This window comes from Dipodomys ordii, unplaced genomic scaffold (assembly GCF_000151885.1).
Source record: "Dipodomys ordii isolate 6190 unplaced genomic scaffold, Dord_2.0 Scaffold2, whole genome shotgun sequence".
In the NCBI taxonomy this organism is placed as follows: Eukaryota; Metazoa; Chordata; class Mammalia; order Rodentia; family Heteromyidae; genus Dipodomys; species Dipodomys ordii.
The window spans coordinates 21,588,936-21,604,677 of record NW_012267218.1 but is presented as its reverse complement, the minus strand read 5'-3'; the positions used below and the strand labels follow the sequence as shown (position 1 = coordinate 21,604,677).

Sequence of the window (15,742 nt, the reverse complement as noted above, 5' to 3'; positions counted from 1 at the left end):
TAAGACTTTAGGAACAAATTTCCTGTACTGCCATTTTAAGTCAATGTTTTATGCTTAAGTTGTTGCAAAAGTCTCAAGAAACTGGGTGAAAAATGAATATGTGTCACAGACAAATATAAGGTCAGGTTATGAAAAAGATCCACAAAGCCCAGATATTGGTGGCTCAACCCCTGTAATACTACTTACTCCAGAGCTGTGACCTGAGGATCACTATGGTTCAAAACCAGCCAGGCAGATAAATCCATGAGACTCTTATCTCCAATTTACCAGCAAAAAGCTGGAAGTGAAGATGCAGCTCAAGTGATAGAGCACCAGCTTTGAACAAAAATGCTAAACAAGGAAGTGGTGCTGTAGCTCAATTGGTAGAGCTGAAGCCTTGAGCTGAAGAGCTGGGGGACAGCGCCCAGGCCCAGAGTTCAGGACCCACGACTGAAAAAAAAAAAAAAAGAAGAAGCTAAGCAAGAGCCTAAGACCTTGAGTTCAAGCCCCAGGACACACACACACACACACACACACACACACACCATAATCCACTGAAATGGAAAATAGTTAATTGCAGATTATTCATTCAGTCAATTGCTAGTTATTCAATGCCTTTTAGCTACCAGGTCCTATGGAATCATTGGCTTCTTTACTATACTTCCTCCCCTTTCTTCCCCTCTTCCTTCTCTTTCTCTTCTTTCTTGCTGTGTCCCTCCTATTCCTCTTTTTTATCCCCTAGAAATCTTGGCAGGAGCAAGGCTTTTGTAGTCACAATGTTCCCCAATTCTCTGATGATTAGGGAGGAAAGAATCTTTGTTTTTGTTTTTGTCTTTGTCGGTCATAGGGCTTGAACTCTGGGCCTGAGCATTGTCCCTAACCTCTTCAGCTCAAGGTGAGCACTCTACCACTTGAGCCATAGTGCCACTTCCAGTTTTCGCCCAGGCTGGCTTTGAACCACAATCCTCAGATCTCAGCCTCCTGAGTAGCTAAGATTACAAGCTTGAGCTACCAGTACCCAGCAGGATCTTATTTCTTTGTTGTTGGTGGTGGGGTGGTGGTCGTGGGGCCTGAACTCTGGGCCTGGGTACTGTCCCTCAGCTCTTCAGCTCAAGACTAGCGTTCTATCACTTGAGCCACAGTGCCACTTCCAGTTTTTTCTACTTATGTGGTGCTGAGGAATCGAACCCAGGGCCTCATGTGTACGAGGCAAGCACTCTACCAACTGAGCCACCTTCCCAGCCCCAAGGATCTTGTTTCTAAAGAGAGGAAAACCTTGCTTTGCTGGTCCTCTGACCTGCCTGCCCTCTGCAGCTGCCTCTTCCTAGGAGATCCAGGAAGAGCGGATGTCTGTGGCAAGCAGGTAACTTCAGTGTACTGCCCAGCTTGTGCTGGGGAACATGAATCTTGGGATAAGGAAACGAATAAAGTATGGAGCTTGGACTGCCTGGAAGGTCTTCCAAGCCCCCATAGGAAATTCAGATAATGACGTGGGTGACAGTGGTGGCGGGCGGAGCCCCCACATTGATCTACTCAAAACAACCCCTTCATGCTTTTGGTGCCTCAGCAACAGTGCTCAAGGGGCCTGAGCCTTCTTGCCCCAATAATGGCCCATTACAGCTTCAGGAAAAGCCATCATGTTTCCGCAGCATTTATCTGTCAGCAAGAGACTATTATAGAGCACAAACTCACATTCTATCAGTGTTATCAGTTCATTAGGATCCTTGGGACGGATGCCAGCCAATGGGTTGGCAGTCTGCTGGCTACCACTCGGGGATATAACTCCACACCCCACATTCAAGCATGTGAGGGGACGCCAGGTCCACAGAGGTGTGTTGGGGGACATTGATCTGGCCCCAGGGATGCTCAGGTGAGGCTCGCCTTCGTCATGGTGGACTGTCATGGGTGTCCTTCCCGGACCCGTTTCTCCCAGCCCTCACAGTGAGCTGGAGTACATGCAAGCTTGGCTTCCAATGCAGACAACTCCACAGAGGCACCCTGTCCACCCCGGGCTGGTGTAAGAAGTGGTTATACACGTTGAGTGTTCCCTGCGGCACCGTTCGTACCTGGACCCTGGTCTTCAATGCACATAGGTATGGGTGAAAGAACAGATGATGTTCCTACACAATGTGTCTCCGCACCTGTTGGACATGGAGAGCAAGGGGCTCACTCTCCAGAAATGCCTGCTGGGTTTTATTGGCTACTGATGAGACCTCATTGAGTGATCAAGTTCTCTGCTGACCTGAGGACCACACTGGGTCCACTAGCTCAGGTTGAGTTGCCTGGTTTGAAAGATGCAAAAGGCCATCTCTTTTTGTGGGTCCCAGAGCCTCACAAGGAAAGGGGGAATAGGAGAACTTGAGAGACATTGCTTGCTGCTGCTGCCTTATTTGTGCAAAATGATGAGCATCAGGGGAGGCTGAGTCAAGGGAAGGAACATACTGCCAAGACCAGGCTCTGTGAAGGATAGAGATTTGCACCAGCTCTTTGCCAAGGGTGCTGTTCTGGGCTTAGCTGTACAAGTTCAGGTTCAGCCATTAGGAGAGCCGCTCTGAGGACTGAGCCAGGCTGCAATGAGATGAATCAGGCGGTGGGGTAGTATCGACCTATGATGGGCCAGATCCATGACCTGCTCAGTGCTCTTCCTGCCTTCCTGCCTGCCTGCCTGCCTGCCTTCCTTCCTTCCTTCCTTCCTTCCTTCCTTCCTTCCTTCCTTCCATCCATCCTGCCTGCCTGCCATTCTGCCTTCCTTGCTGCTTGCTTTCTCTTTTCTTTCTTTCTTTCTTTCTTCCTTCCTTCCTTCCTTCCTTCCTTCCTTCTTTTCTTTCTTTCTTTCTTTCTTTCTTTTGCACTAGGGTTTGAACTCAGGGCCTTGTGCTTGCTAAACAGTTACTCTACCATTTGGGCTATGTCCTCAGCCCTTTTTGTGCTTTTTCATTATTTTTTTGCATAGGCTTTTGTGTGGGAGTGGTTGTAATTTTTTTGTCCAGGACCAGCCTTGGACAGGAGTCTCCTATCTACAGCCACCTAGGTGGTTGAGATTATAAATGTGGACCATGACACCTGGCTTATTGGTTGAATTGGGAGTCTTGGTAATGGGGAGTCTTGTGGTTCGAGGCTGGCCAGTTTCCACCTCCTGAGTAGCTGTGATTACAGGTATGTGTCATCATGTTCAGCCCTGCTTAATGACATATTAGCACACTTGCCAGGACTTTTTCCTTTTTGTTGGTTGTGGGGCTTGAACTCTAGGCCTGGGTGCTGTCCCTGAGCTCTTCAGCACAAGGCGAGTGCTCTACCACTTGAGCCACAGTGCCACTTCTGGTTTTCTGGTGGTTAATTGGACATGAGTCTCACATATCTTCTTGCCTGGGCTGTTGAGCCTCAAATCTCAGCCTCCTCAGTAGCTAGGATTACAGGCATGAGCCACCTGTGCCCTGTGCTTAGTGCTTTTTGTAGGGAAGGAAATGCGGGCCTGAGAAGCAGGGTGTGCTGTGTGTGATTGTGCTTTCTGATGATCTGTCACCTGAGCAATGCTCATGACAGAACAGAGGTCATGAAAATGGCCTCCACCTGCCACACTGCCTTTTGACCTCCCAGCAGGTCATGTGGAGAAGGGTGCAGACACAGAAACCCATGCCCTTACTATCTACTGGGCGGATGGGGGTGTGGAGAGTCATGCTCCTGGGACTGCTCGCATCAGGCCTCCCAAGCCTTAGGAAAAAGCTTCAATTAGTGAGGCAGGAGAAGGAGAGAATCTTGTCTACAAAGATTTCAAAGTTGAATGAGTAGAAACCCAGAGACCACAGATGGCATACTTGCTTGTTATTTGCATGTGACCTTGAGAAGGACACTTGGCCACACAGGGAAATATGCACGTTTCTTGATTTAAATGCAGATTCTCCTAGGTATGCACCCCTGCAAATTGATCATCAACTGACAATGCATGATGTGCACCTATCCTAAAAACATGTGAGCAATAGGGTGCCACCTGAGAGTGGGGACTTAATGTGGCCACCTAGCATTGGCAAGGGAGTCTTGTGCTCTATTTCTCTCTCCTGGGAAAAGATCAAAACTCAGACTTTGAGGTTTATCACAGAATAAACATGTGTGGAGAAGTAACATTGACACTCCCCCCCCCATATATAACTCGTATAAGCCAATAAAAAGATTGAGGGTCAGTTTCTTCTGAATTCATGTGGCTTTTGTACCACTGTAAAGATGAAAAATCATATTAAGTCAGTCATGGTAGATCACACCTGTAATCTCAGTACTGGGGAGGCTGAGGTAGGAAAATCACAAGGTCAAAGGCCAGCCTAGGCTACTTCGAAAGAGATCTTGTATCATAAAGACAAAAGAAAAAAATCTGTGTCAAACTGTATTAGTGGCAAGGACCATCTGTAATTCCCAGAGCCTCTCCCAGCTGTACGGTTATGGGAGTGTGATATGTAAACAAAGTGAGTGTCCACTTATACCTTCTGCAATGTTCACAACCCCATGTTCCAGGGCTGGACCTGGTAGCCCAAAGAACAAAAAGTCATAAAAAGGATGGCTTACAGCTTTTGCTAGGGATGGATTACAAGTAACAATTGCTGGAGATGTCCAGTAAAGGTATAAAATTGTGATTGGCTCTATGCATTTCAAGCTTGAAAGAAGCCAAGAGCTCTGCCAACCTACTTTCTGTCCAACATAGCCTTTGTTTTCTGGGGAAAAGATGACCTTGGCAAGGTCACATGGATGAGTGAGGAGAAGATCCCAGAGTCTTCTGCATCGTCCCCACTGTGGTCTCTCCAGCCAGAGCCATGGAACCTGGCCCTTGCTTTAGGAAGGAATCCTGTCCTCTGTGAACTGACTGAAGGGCGGGCAAGGAGAGGCTGGTTCTGTGCACAGTGGGACCCAGCCAGACTTGCCTGGAATGTCTCAGGTGAGACTTGGGCTTCCATGTTGAATTATGTCTTGGGAAGGGGTCGGGGAGGGTGTCCTGGCTCCCTGCCCTGATCTCTCCTGGAGCAGTATGGAGGCTCAATCTTGCCAGGGACAGAAAGGGAAAGGAAGGTCCAGGGCAGTGGGGACAGGGCCTTCTGGGGTCTCAAGGACCTTCTTGCTGCCCAGAGGGCTATCAGCTAATGCCTAGAAAGCAGGCCCTCCAAAACTACCATCCTGGAGCCTTCGATGCAGAGGAGGACTGTGTGGAGTCATTATCCCAGCTCGCTAGCCCCCACAGATTTCTTCTCCCTTCTTTGTGTCCAGTGTCCTTAAGCCTAGGGCTCCAGGTGTCACCCTCTGGAGACACCTTCATTCCACTCGGTGCTGTCTCCTGTGAAAACTGATGTGTTTGAGGGATGAAGGCAGCTCAAGAGGCAGAGCACTTCCCTGACAAGAGCAAAGCCCTGGATTCAATCCCCAGTACAGGGAAACAAAAGTTATTCTGTCTTGGAAAATATGTAAATTGTAGTACTAGTAATAGCAAGAAGGAAAAGAAATTGTGAGCCAGGCCTGGTAGCACACATCCACAATCCATCCCTGAGGCTGCAGGTACTGGTGGTTCGGATGAAACAATCACTCCCTTCATTGACCTTCGTCTAGTGAGGAAAGCCGTGGTGAGGGGAGGAAATGGGGGGGGGCCTCTCATCCCAAACACCAAAATACCTATGATTGCTAATTATGAGAAAGCTCCTGAAGGCAAGGGGAATAGCAGAGGGCTGTGGTGCGGTATGGAAGGGAGCCTCTATGTGGCAGGTACAAAGATTGGGCCCTAAGGGAAGAGTAGTAGAGTTGTGGAGGGATTCCAGAGACCTAGGGAAACTTGTGAGGATTTCCCTATAGGCTAAAGACTGGAACCTCCTTCCTAATTACAGAAAGTAGACGTGTATGGTAGGCGCACATCTTACTGCCCCCCCAGCATGTGCTTCAAGAATGGATTTCCAGAGCAGAGAAAGGATGAAAACAGTCACAGAGTCCTTCTCAGCAAGAGCTAGGGGTCATAGAGAAGCCAGGCTCTCGGGGAGAGTGTCTATGGATCCTTCTGCCTACCTCTAACGAAGTCTCTGTTTGATAAAAGAAGTTAGGAGTCTGCTGGAGGTCTGCTGACACACCAGACATCTTCATCCATCTCTTGGTGAGATGCCTCTGTGAACTTCCAGCCTGGAGACTCCCATGTCTTCCTCCATTCAGCCTTCTTCCCCAGCCTGCACAGGCACATTTGTTCCAGCCAAACACCTGCAGGGCTGCTGCCCATTCTCCTAACCCTCCTGAAGCAGCCGGCACCTCCTGGGGCTTGGCACCACCCTCTCTGTTCCCTGTCTTACTCCCCAAATGCATGGTGCTCCCCCCGTTACACACCGTTTAGACATTATTTTGATGATGAAATTATGTCTTCCCTCTCTACTGCTCATTGTCTTCTGGAGAATATAGGAGAATGAGGCGGTGGTCTCTCCTGAGGGCTTTTTCTCTGCCTCTTTTAAATAATTCTATACTTGTTCCCCTCCCACACTCATTTGAATCATCAAATTGATTATTATCCCTGTGGCAGGGACATCTCAAAAGATGAAAAGCCCCACAAGAAGGATTAGAACTTGACTTATAGCTCTGTTCCGTGCAGTGGCAGCCTGTAATATTCAGGCTTTGGAGGGAGCGAGTGGAGGGCAGGGATGCAGGTGTGTTCAGAGCCGGGGATTCAGGTGCACATTTGAAAGTGTCTCCTTGTGACTCAGAGTGGCTATGGCAGGCAGGTACGCTGAGGGTTTGAACCACCACTGTGTTTTCCTAAGCTGATGGGGGTTTATGCACAGCCCCTGTGTCCTGAATGTGTGAACCGGCCTCTGTTTACACATCTAGAGGCATTTTTGTGGATGTACACCCTGTACCTAGCCGTATGCCAGGCGATGCAGCCATATGCCAGGTGATGCAGCAGCTAGGAAGGGGATCCATTTCCCTTTTGCTCTCTGTCGCTGCGTCTCACCTGTGTGCTCACCTGAACCTTCACAAATTCCAACACCCCAAAACAAGGCTTTGATGCTTCCCCTTGGTGCTGGGATGGAAAACTGTGATTTATTTAAAATGTACCAAATGAGCCCATTCCAAAATGCTGAGGGGGTGAGTTTGCTAGGCCTGCTAAGTGAAAATGTGGTAGGATGTTGTGGAGATGATGTAGTCCATAACTTTCCCTCTACCCACAACCACAGACTAGCCACTTGGAGACTTACACCCCCGTGTCCCCCCCCTTTTCTCCTCTCAGGTGGGCAAGTTTTAAGTCTTTTAAATCTAGTCCGCCTACTCCTCAGGAGATAGGGACCTTGAGTGTCAGCAAGAGCCAGCCCAGCGCACCACGTTCCATTGAAAGGCTGGCCCCCTGTCACTTGATCCTGTCACTTTAAGTCCAGCCCCTGCGAGATAGCCAATGGGAGCCAAACCATACATCAGACTCTCAGCCTTAAAGCTACAGTAGGGTTAGTGGGCTCCAAGTCTCGGGTGCCCCAGCCTCCTCCACCGCGCGCGTCGCATCCCCCTCTGCCCGCTCTCGCTCTCTGGCTGCGAGTGTGGATGAGTGGGAGCCCGGAGCTGTGCGCGCACGCTCGGCTCCCGGCCTCCTCTGCCCCCCGCACCTCGCCCCTGCCTCCGCCCCGGCTTCTACCTTCTCCGGTCCCGTGCCCCAGCCCGGATCGGATCGGACCGCGCCTCGCCGCCGGTGCCCTTCACTCGTCTTCCGCGTGATTTCCCCCGCAGCCCGCCTCCACCAACTGGGAATGCTAAACCGGGACTGATGGACGTGTCCGAACTCTGCATCCCGGACCCCCTCGGCTACCACAACCAGTAGGTGTCCTGCTTCCTCTGTCTGTCTGTCTGTCCGCCTGTCCTTCTGCGCGTCCAGCGAGGGCTCGGTCCTGGCTGTCGCAGTTCCTCTTCCGTACATTTTTTTTGAAGTGTCGGGGAGCTTTGGGGGGTACAGGGGGGCACCCAGTGCGGGGCGGGGGGGGAGCGGCACACTTCCTGGGAGGCTCCGCCGGGGTTTGAGTCAACCACCTCTAACTTTTCCCGCGTGCCCCCCGCGTATAAATCCGCACTTGGAGAGGCGAGAGCGGCACTTTCTCGGTTCACTCCGATCTCGCTGGGCGGTGCCAAAAACAACCCCCAAACCCACCTATTTCCGTAAACGGGGTGAAAGGGAGGCGAAAACCCAGAACAGGTGCAGCCGGGGTGTCCTGTCCCGCGTCCGCCGGGGGGACAGCAAGCAAGCCGGCTGCTTTGATTTTATATCTATTCTGGGGTCCCAAAGTGACCTTCCGCCGGTGGGGGAGACGAGCCTACGGACCACCCACGGGAGGAGGGGGGGTCGGGGACGGCAGGAGGTCGGGGCTGCGCTCCCCGTGAGGTCTCTCCCCACGGGGCGAAGTGTGTGCGTGCGCGCGCGCTGTCCCGAGCAGCCAGCACCCAGAACGCGCAGGAAGCCGGGGTCCAAGCCAGGAGTAGAGGTAGCCAGCTAGGCGCTACGGGCAGAGGCAAAGTTACCTGGAGACGATTTCTCTGTTCCCCCGGGGTTGGCTCTGGGCGGTGGCTTCTCCCCCCCCCCACCCGTTCCCCCTCCGCCCCACCCCAGCCCCGGTCCCTGTGCTCCGTTGGCCTCCCCAAGCGCACGCACAGAGTTTGAAGTGAACATCCGATTCCCGGTGAGTCGCGTGGGAAGCTGTCTCTCCACCCCTCTCCCCCATCCCCGCCACGCGTCCTGTCCAAGACCTCTCCGGCCACCTGCGTCCCTCGTCCCATACCCTCTGCTTGTCATACCTACCAGATCCTCTGCCTGCCTGCCTGCCTGCCTGCGTCGCCGCCAGCTCGCTGGGCGTCCCGGGTGGCGCAGGAGAAGGGAGCATCTGGGTGCGCGCGAGCGTGCGCGCAGAGTGGTCTTTGGGAAAACATTTAATTAGAAAAGAAAAAAAAAGATAGAAATTGTAAGCTGGAAATTCGATGTTTTCACTCACAGATTTTTTCCCCCTGCCGAACTTTTTGTACTTCCGCCTTTTCTCTCCCCCTCCCCTCCCAAGCAAGCAAACTAAACGGATTAAGTCAGTCTTTCTCTCCACCTTTCATGTTCGCACCCCTTCCTTCTTCCTATGCCGCCTTGGAAGATCCACGGAACCCTATCTGTGGAATAACTGATCCTGGAGGGCTTTCCGACGTGTCTTTTCTCCGCCCCCCTTCGGCCCCCCTCCTACCAGACACCGACTTTTTCCCCTGGCTGTGGCCCACGCGGGTCTCAAGCAATTTCCCTAAACGCTGTGTGCGAGAGTTGCATGGATCGGACCATCAGACCGTGTGGATCAGACCGTGTGGATCAGACCATCGTGTCCTCCCATGCCGGCCTTTCTGCTAGTTTTAGGATTTTCATGAGTCCTTTAGATGTGTCCAGAATTTAGACAGAGGGTGGGAAGAAAGCACTAGTCTGGGAGATGGGATGGGGGGGGGGGCTCCTGTATTACAATCCATTAGCTTAGAAAGTGGCTTTTCGTTCTCTTTGAAGGTTCACTCTGATCCCAGCTGGTAGGGGTTGGGGTGAGGGTAGCAGTAGCGCCTTACAAAGCACTCAAGTGGGGAGCACAGGATCCTTGGGGGTCAGAGGAGGGCGAAAGTGAGGCTGCGGGATGGTTGGTGCTTGTGGGGCATTTCCTCCCATAAAATTACCAAGGAAGACAAATATTGGATGTTTAAATTATTTAGGCTCCTTCTCTCCAGAGGTGACTTCTTCAGTTGAGCTGGAAATCTTTGTGCGTTTGTCCCTGGCTCAAGTCATAGTCAATCAATATGAAATGTGTAAGGGAAAGTATATTCTTTGATTGTGTTGACCAGGAGAGATGGGAGGGTTAGCAACCAGATACTGCAGGACCTGACAGGAACCAAGGTTTGAGTTTCAGGTGAAAATGTGTGAGAAGACACAAGAGGTGTGAGTCCCAAGGTCCTGAATGCCATGGAAAGGCTCACGGTGAAATCATTTGATTGTAGGTTGAATTCCCCACTGTTTTCTTTGGGGGAAAGAGAGGGGGATGGAAAGCTACTCACTCCATGGGGCATAGGAAAAGCCAAAGTCTACCTGCCATCTCTGCTGAAATGTGGTCCCTGTAAGGTGCCATTTCTCAGGTCTGCTAGGCACAGCCCTAAGCACTAATGAATGTCACCGTGGGTAGACATGGGTTCCAGTGATGGTTTTCATTTGGCATGGCACAGGAGAGCATCCTGGCCAGCGGCTGGTGTCTATGGGAAGCATCTTTCTGACCTCTACCCCAGGACTTTGTGACAGGCAGCATTGGATCATCAGTGATAAAGTCACAAAGGGGGAGAAATGCATGCTTTGGTTGGTTGGAAAGACACTGGATGAACCCGTTTATTGCGGTAACACTGTTTTACAGAGAACATATACGTGAAGGATCCGTGTGCCTTGCACAGTCAGCTTTTACCCATGCAGATTAGCTGATATTCCCGGGACCTGAGAACACCCAAGGGCACAGGGAGTGGAGTTCAGAGATAAAGACCTCGCAGGCCATCCTCCTTGTACCAGCACACAGAATATTTTGTCATGCGTCCATGTTATCCTCACTTTCCCAGGTCAGAAATGACCACACTCACACGCGCACACACACACACACACACACACACACACACCCCTCCTCCTACTTTTTCTCCTTTATTTTCCTTTTTCTGTAGCCAATCCTGTGGGTGACTCCATTACCCTTTCTAATCAATATTTTATGTACATATATAATCAGCCAGAGTGGGAGCCAGCATGCTCCCCTGAATGCCTGTGTACAAGTGTGTCCCTGACAGGATGGCTGGAGACCCCCCCCCCGGCACAAACCCAGGGGGGCTCAGCGGGGGTGGCCTTACCTTACCACCATCCGATGACCACTTTGTGTTGTTACAGAAACAAAGAGCAAGCTGTCCTGAAGGTAAAATGTGTGGGTTCACACGTAGGAAAATGCCACATGGTAATTCAGAATCAGTGACCCAGAGAAAAACAAAGGGGGAAATTAATTTTTAATGGTACATTTTAAAATAAATCAGAGTTGAGGACATTAGTCTTGGTTTTCCAACGGAGGGGCTGCCACGCTTCTGGAGGTGTGGGCTGTGGAAGAGGATGGGGAGAGCCAGTGGGACTTGTTCAGCCCCAGGGTAGTAAATGGAGAAAACATTAGGTCAGCCTTGCAGGGCTCCATCCAAGCCTGGCTAAGGCCCTTTCCGGCTCAGTGAAATCCTGACATCCCTGGAAATTTCCTATTGGAACTGATTCTTTCCCCAACCCCTTTCATTTTAGAAACAATCCTCTATTTTACCCTCTAATTAGGAGAGTGGATGGATCTTCCTTTATTTTTTTTTAAAAGGTAGGAAAGTAGACATAAGGAAAGAATGAAGGAGGAAAGAAGGAAGGAAGGAAGGGGGAGGGAGAGAGGGAAGGAGGGAGGAAGGAAGGAAAAGAAGCCAATCTGCCAACAGGCTTCATTCTATGATGTGATGTGAGGAAATCAATGAATATCCTACTCAATCTGAGAGAAAAGGGACAGAGGGACTTGGGAGGAAAAGCACCTGGAGGCTGGTGGCTGTGATGGAGATTTCGTGGCACTCGTGGCTTCCTAGAATGCCTGGCCCTAATGCCGCTATGGGGGGGGGTGGTCTTGTAACTTCCCTTCCTGCTCCTGAAATTGGACATTTTGCCAAATGATTTTTTTTAAAGAATCTATAGCCATTGAACAAGTTTGCCTCCTTTCTCAGTCCTCTGTAAAATACCTTATTTCTTTTGAGCAAAGATCTGCATTACTGTAGCAGATCTGTGAGATACATTGAGAGACAGTATATCTGGGCATTAGGGTGTGGCTGTGGACAGAGACAGCTGCAGAAGGAGAGAGAATTTGGCAGACAGCAGAATTAAGGCATGATGCTTTGGTGTTGGATCTCCAGCACCCCATCCTAGAAGTTGCCTCCTCAGGACTTTAAGTGGCTTCCTTGAAATAATTGAAACTCGTTGTGGTTCCATATTTAAAAGAAGAACTAATTCTACCATAATCCACCCTTCAAAGTAAAATCTGACCCCACATTCTAGGTCTCCCCTCCTCTACTGACCATCACAGGGTTCTCTGCCCATCATTCTTGACAAGAGACCTGTGAGGTACTCTTGTGCATGACTAAGAGCTCTGCCTAGACCAGCCATGCCTCCTCCCGGCCCTCAACCCCCACTCCGGGAGGGCTGTCCAGATTCTAGTGACTCTTGTTCAGCGTTACCAGTGGGAAAGGCCCCCTAGCTCGGCTGAAATGCGTAGCTTCTAGTGTTCTTCACCATCACCATAGGCCCTAAAGGGCACAGAGGTCCAGCGGGGACTATGGGTGCAGGTCTGCAGAAAGTTCCTAGGAGGCCAGAAAAGATGAAAGTTGAAGGTGGACTGGAACCAAACCAATAAACCCAGAGGCTACCTAACCATCTTGCCTGTTCACCTTGAAGCTACTTGCTTCATTTCAAGGGACAAATCAGGAGACTTTTTTTTCTTTTATAGTACATATGAGCTAGAAGCCCAGGTAGAGCTGTATTTCAGTCCAGTCTAGCAAACACACCACTGGGAAATAGTCATAGACATGGTCAGTCCTTACAGGAAGAGCCTATCAGCTTCAGCTGGCCCCTGTGTCCCCTGGGCTATGTGGGGTGGCCTGGAATCGGATTACATCTGGTTGTCCCATCCAGGAGTCTGGCCTAGTCCCTGTATGGGGGGAGGCTATGGTGTTTATAATTGCAAATGTAATTAGCACACCAGCCATGGGGGACTGGATGCTCAACTTCTCTGCACATCACGATGACCCCTGCAACAGCTGACCTGGCAGATTAACCCCCGCAGGACCGGCCTGCCTTCTGCCACTGGTGAGTCCACTGACCTTCTGCTGACAGAGGCAGCACTGGGCTAAGTCCCAACCCCTTCCTTGGAGGGTCATCAGCTGGGAGGGGCTAAAGAGGTGGGGTTCTTTATTCCCTAGGGCACTGGGCTACTGACCGGCACCTCTTGGGATGTGACCTTACACAAGGCTGGGCTGGAGCAGTTCCTCCCCAGTGTCCACCCTGGAGGATGTTCTAGGAAGACTGGGTGTGAGCCAGTCAGCCCTGTGCCTCTGGGTGTCATGCTAGAAAACTCCAGATGCAAAAGTGAACGTGAGATGGCTTCTGCCGGGTGCTCCCAGGGCCGGAAGGCAGTGGCTTGTGTTCCTCATCACTCCAGCCTCTTCCTAGAACCAGCCTTTGCAGGTGAGAGCCTGCTGGGCTCTGAGCGTGATTCTGTAGAGCGGTCATTTCTGGCCATTCTGCCCCTGAGATCCGTGGGGAAGGCCAGACACTGGCCAGCTCCGCCTCAATTTGTTTCCAGGAGCAGAGACACCCCCCACCTTTCATTCAATCAAGCAATTCCATAAAAAGACACCCAAAATAGTGAGGTGAGGACAGTAGGTTCCTGGTGATTTTCCCTCCATTGAGCAGTGTTTCAACCTCTTTGAGTAGATAGGAAGATCTACCCTCTCAAGTGCCTTATCTTTTGATACTGGTTGGATTTAAAATCAGAAAGGATCTCAAGTGGATCTTTATTTATAAGTAATGACTAAGAAAGCATCAGGCATTTTGGGGGATGCCAAGGTGGTACAGAACCTTTCTATACCCTCAAATAGCAAAAGCCGTGCCTCTTCCTGAGAGTTTGGGGGCTGGGGATGGTCTGGTGACATGCCAGTGTGTTACGGTGGGTGAGTGTGGGCAGAGGGCTCTGCTCTGTAAACGTTCACCCTGTGCCGCTGTGCCCCTTGCCTGGACCGAGGTCAGGCCCAGTGAGGCTCCAAGAGCGGCTGCCCTGCCTTCCACTGATTGGCCCACAGCATGAAAGGGATTGCAGAGGCAGAGGCAGGGGACCCCCTGGCTGGTGGTCCCTGCAATGCAGAGGGTCTCAGACTTTCTAACAAGACTGTCTTTAGTTTGCTGGCCTGAGTAGGACTGGGACAGACCTGGGAGAGGGAGGGCAGGTCCTCCCTTCTCTGGAATAACAGATGGCCATGCTGGAAGGAGTACTTGAGCCATCCACCAAGTGGAAGTCCTCTTCCATCTCCTCTGCTTTCCGTGGAGGCCACCATTCACAGACTGTGGCTTAAAGCGTCAATGTTTTCTTAAATCAAGGACAATCCTACTGGCTGCTCTGCCCACAGGACTTTCAGCAAGGAATCAGATAAGGTAGGGGAGGAATGACTGGCTACATATCTTAAAATTTGAATTCTCTGAGCCAGTGCTGGTGGTTTATGCCTGTAACCCCCGCTACTCAGGAGGCTGAGATCTGAGGACTATAGTTCAAAAGTATCAGAGACAGCAAAGTCCATGTGAGTTTTTATCTCCAGTTAACCATTTAAGTAAAAGCTGCAAGTGGAGCTGTGGCTTTGATGGTTGAATGCCAACCTAGACCGAAAAGGCTCAGGGACAGTGCCTAGCCACTGAATTCAAGCCCCAGTACGGGCACTTAATTAATTAGTTAAATAAGTAAATAAAAACAGGATGATCTGAATTTAAATGAAAACTGTATAAACCTCAAACAAAAGTTTTCCTGGGGGAAAACATTCCATTGGCAATGTAATTTTTTTCATCTTTATTTTACCGTACTTTTGAAGCTCTCTATGTTTTGGTCTTTAAAATGTTTTATTTTCTTTTAAAAAGTCTCTCTCCTTTGTTCCTTAAGATGCTAAAATATTCTTTTTAATATTGTCATTCAGCATTGACCAGGATCAAAGCTTTTGTGGGAATGGTTTTCTGGAAAAATGTTATTTTCTTCTTCAATGTCATTCCGTCCAGAGGTCAAGAAGCAGTTCCACAAACTCTGACAAGGTTTCGTTTTTATCCTCTGGTTTCAAATGTGATCAATTTTCATTTAAAACTATCTCAGGGTCCTCTCCTGCCAATGACAGCTGCAGTCAGCCTCCTGCCCAGACCTCGTATTTCCTAAACGGCTGCATGTGCCGAGCCCAATCCTAGTCAGACTCTTTAGTCAAGGAAAGAGTTTCCTTCCTTGACTAAAGGGTGAAGTACTGTTTCAATTTGGCTCTTTTATTTCTTGTTTGAATTAACTCAGATATATAAATTAGGTGCTTTTTTTGTCTTTTTTAAATCCATTTAAATAATTTTATGATCTTTGCTTAGATTTTTAGCTTGAATATTTTTAACCTGGTTGTGCTTTAAAATACTTTGGAAAGAGTTTTGAACATCCCTGGACTTCTCAAAGAGCTCTCGGCTTCCGAAGGGGGCAAAGAACAAGGATTACAGTGCTAAGAACAGGAGGAACTAGATGGCTGGTATTTTAGATAAAATTTCTCTTATGCTTTACTATTTTGCCTTTTCCTTTGTCTTCATCTATTTTTCCCCTTTCTAATTACATTTGAATTTTGCTGTTGCTTGTTCTTTTCTTGGTAACCCCTCTCAATTTTATATTTGGGAGGAAGGCGCATTGAAGTATGAGTCTGTGTATGAGTGTGTGTACGTGTGTGCATGAGCATGTCTGTGTTGATCAGAGGTTCTGAGCGAGAGGCAGGTGAAATCCCCACACAGAATGACTGTCATTGGCATCTAGTTCTGATCCACTCATCAATTTCCTTATCCACTATCCACTATGTTGTGGATGAAAAGAATAAAAAGTGTAACCAATCTGTTTATAGGGAATTCCAGGCTGGCTGTATCTCTTACCTGGGGTACCAGGTAACAGAGTGAGAGAAGAGGTATCAGAAG

The 15,742-nt window shown here is 49.7% G+C and overlaps 1 protein-coding gene across 1 annotated transcript in view; it reads left to right on the top strand.

Moving 5' to 3' along the window:
• Positions 1 to 7,488: 7,488 nt before the first annotated feature.
• The window catches only part of Esrrb (estrogen-related receptor beta), a 114,545-nt gene continuing 106,291 nt past the window's right edge, over positions 7,489 to 15,742 (top strand). The window contains exon 1 of the mRNA XM_013012373.1: positions 7,489 to 7,788. Coding sequence (XP_012867827.1) covers positions 7,739 to 7,788 — 50 coding nt within the window. The 5' untranslated portion in view covers positions 7,489 to 7,738. The remainder of the gene's footprint in view (positions 7,789 to 15,742) is intronic.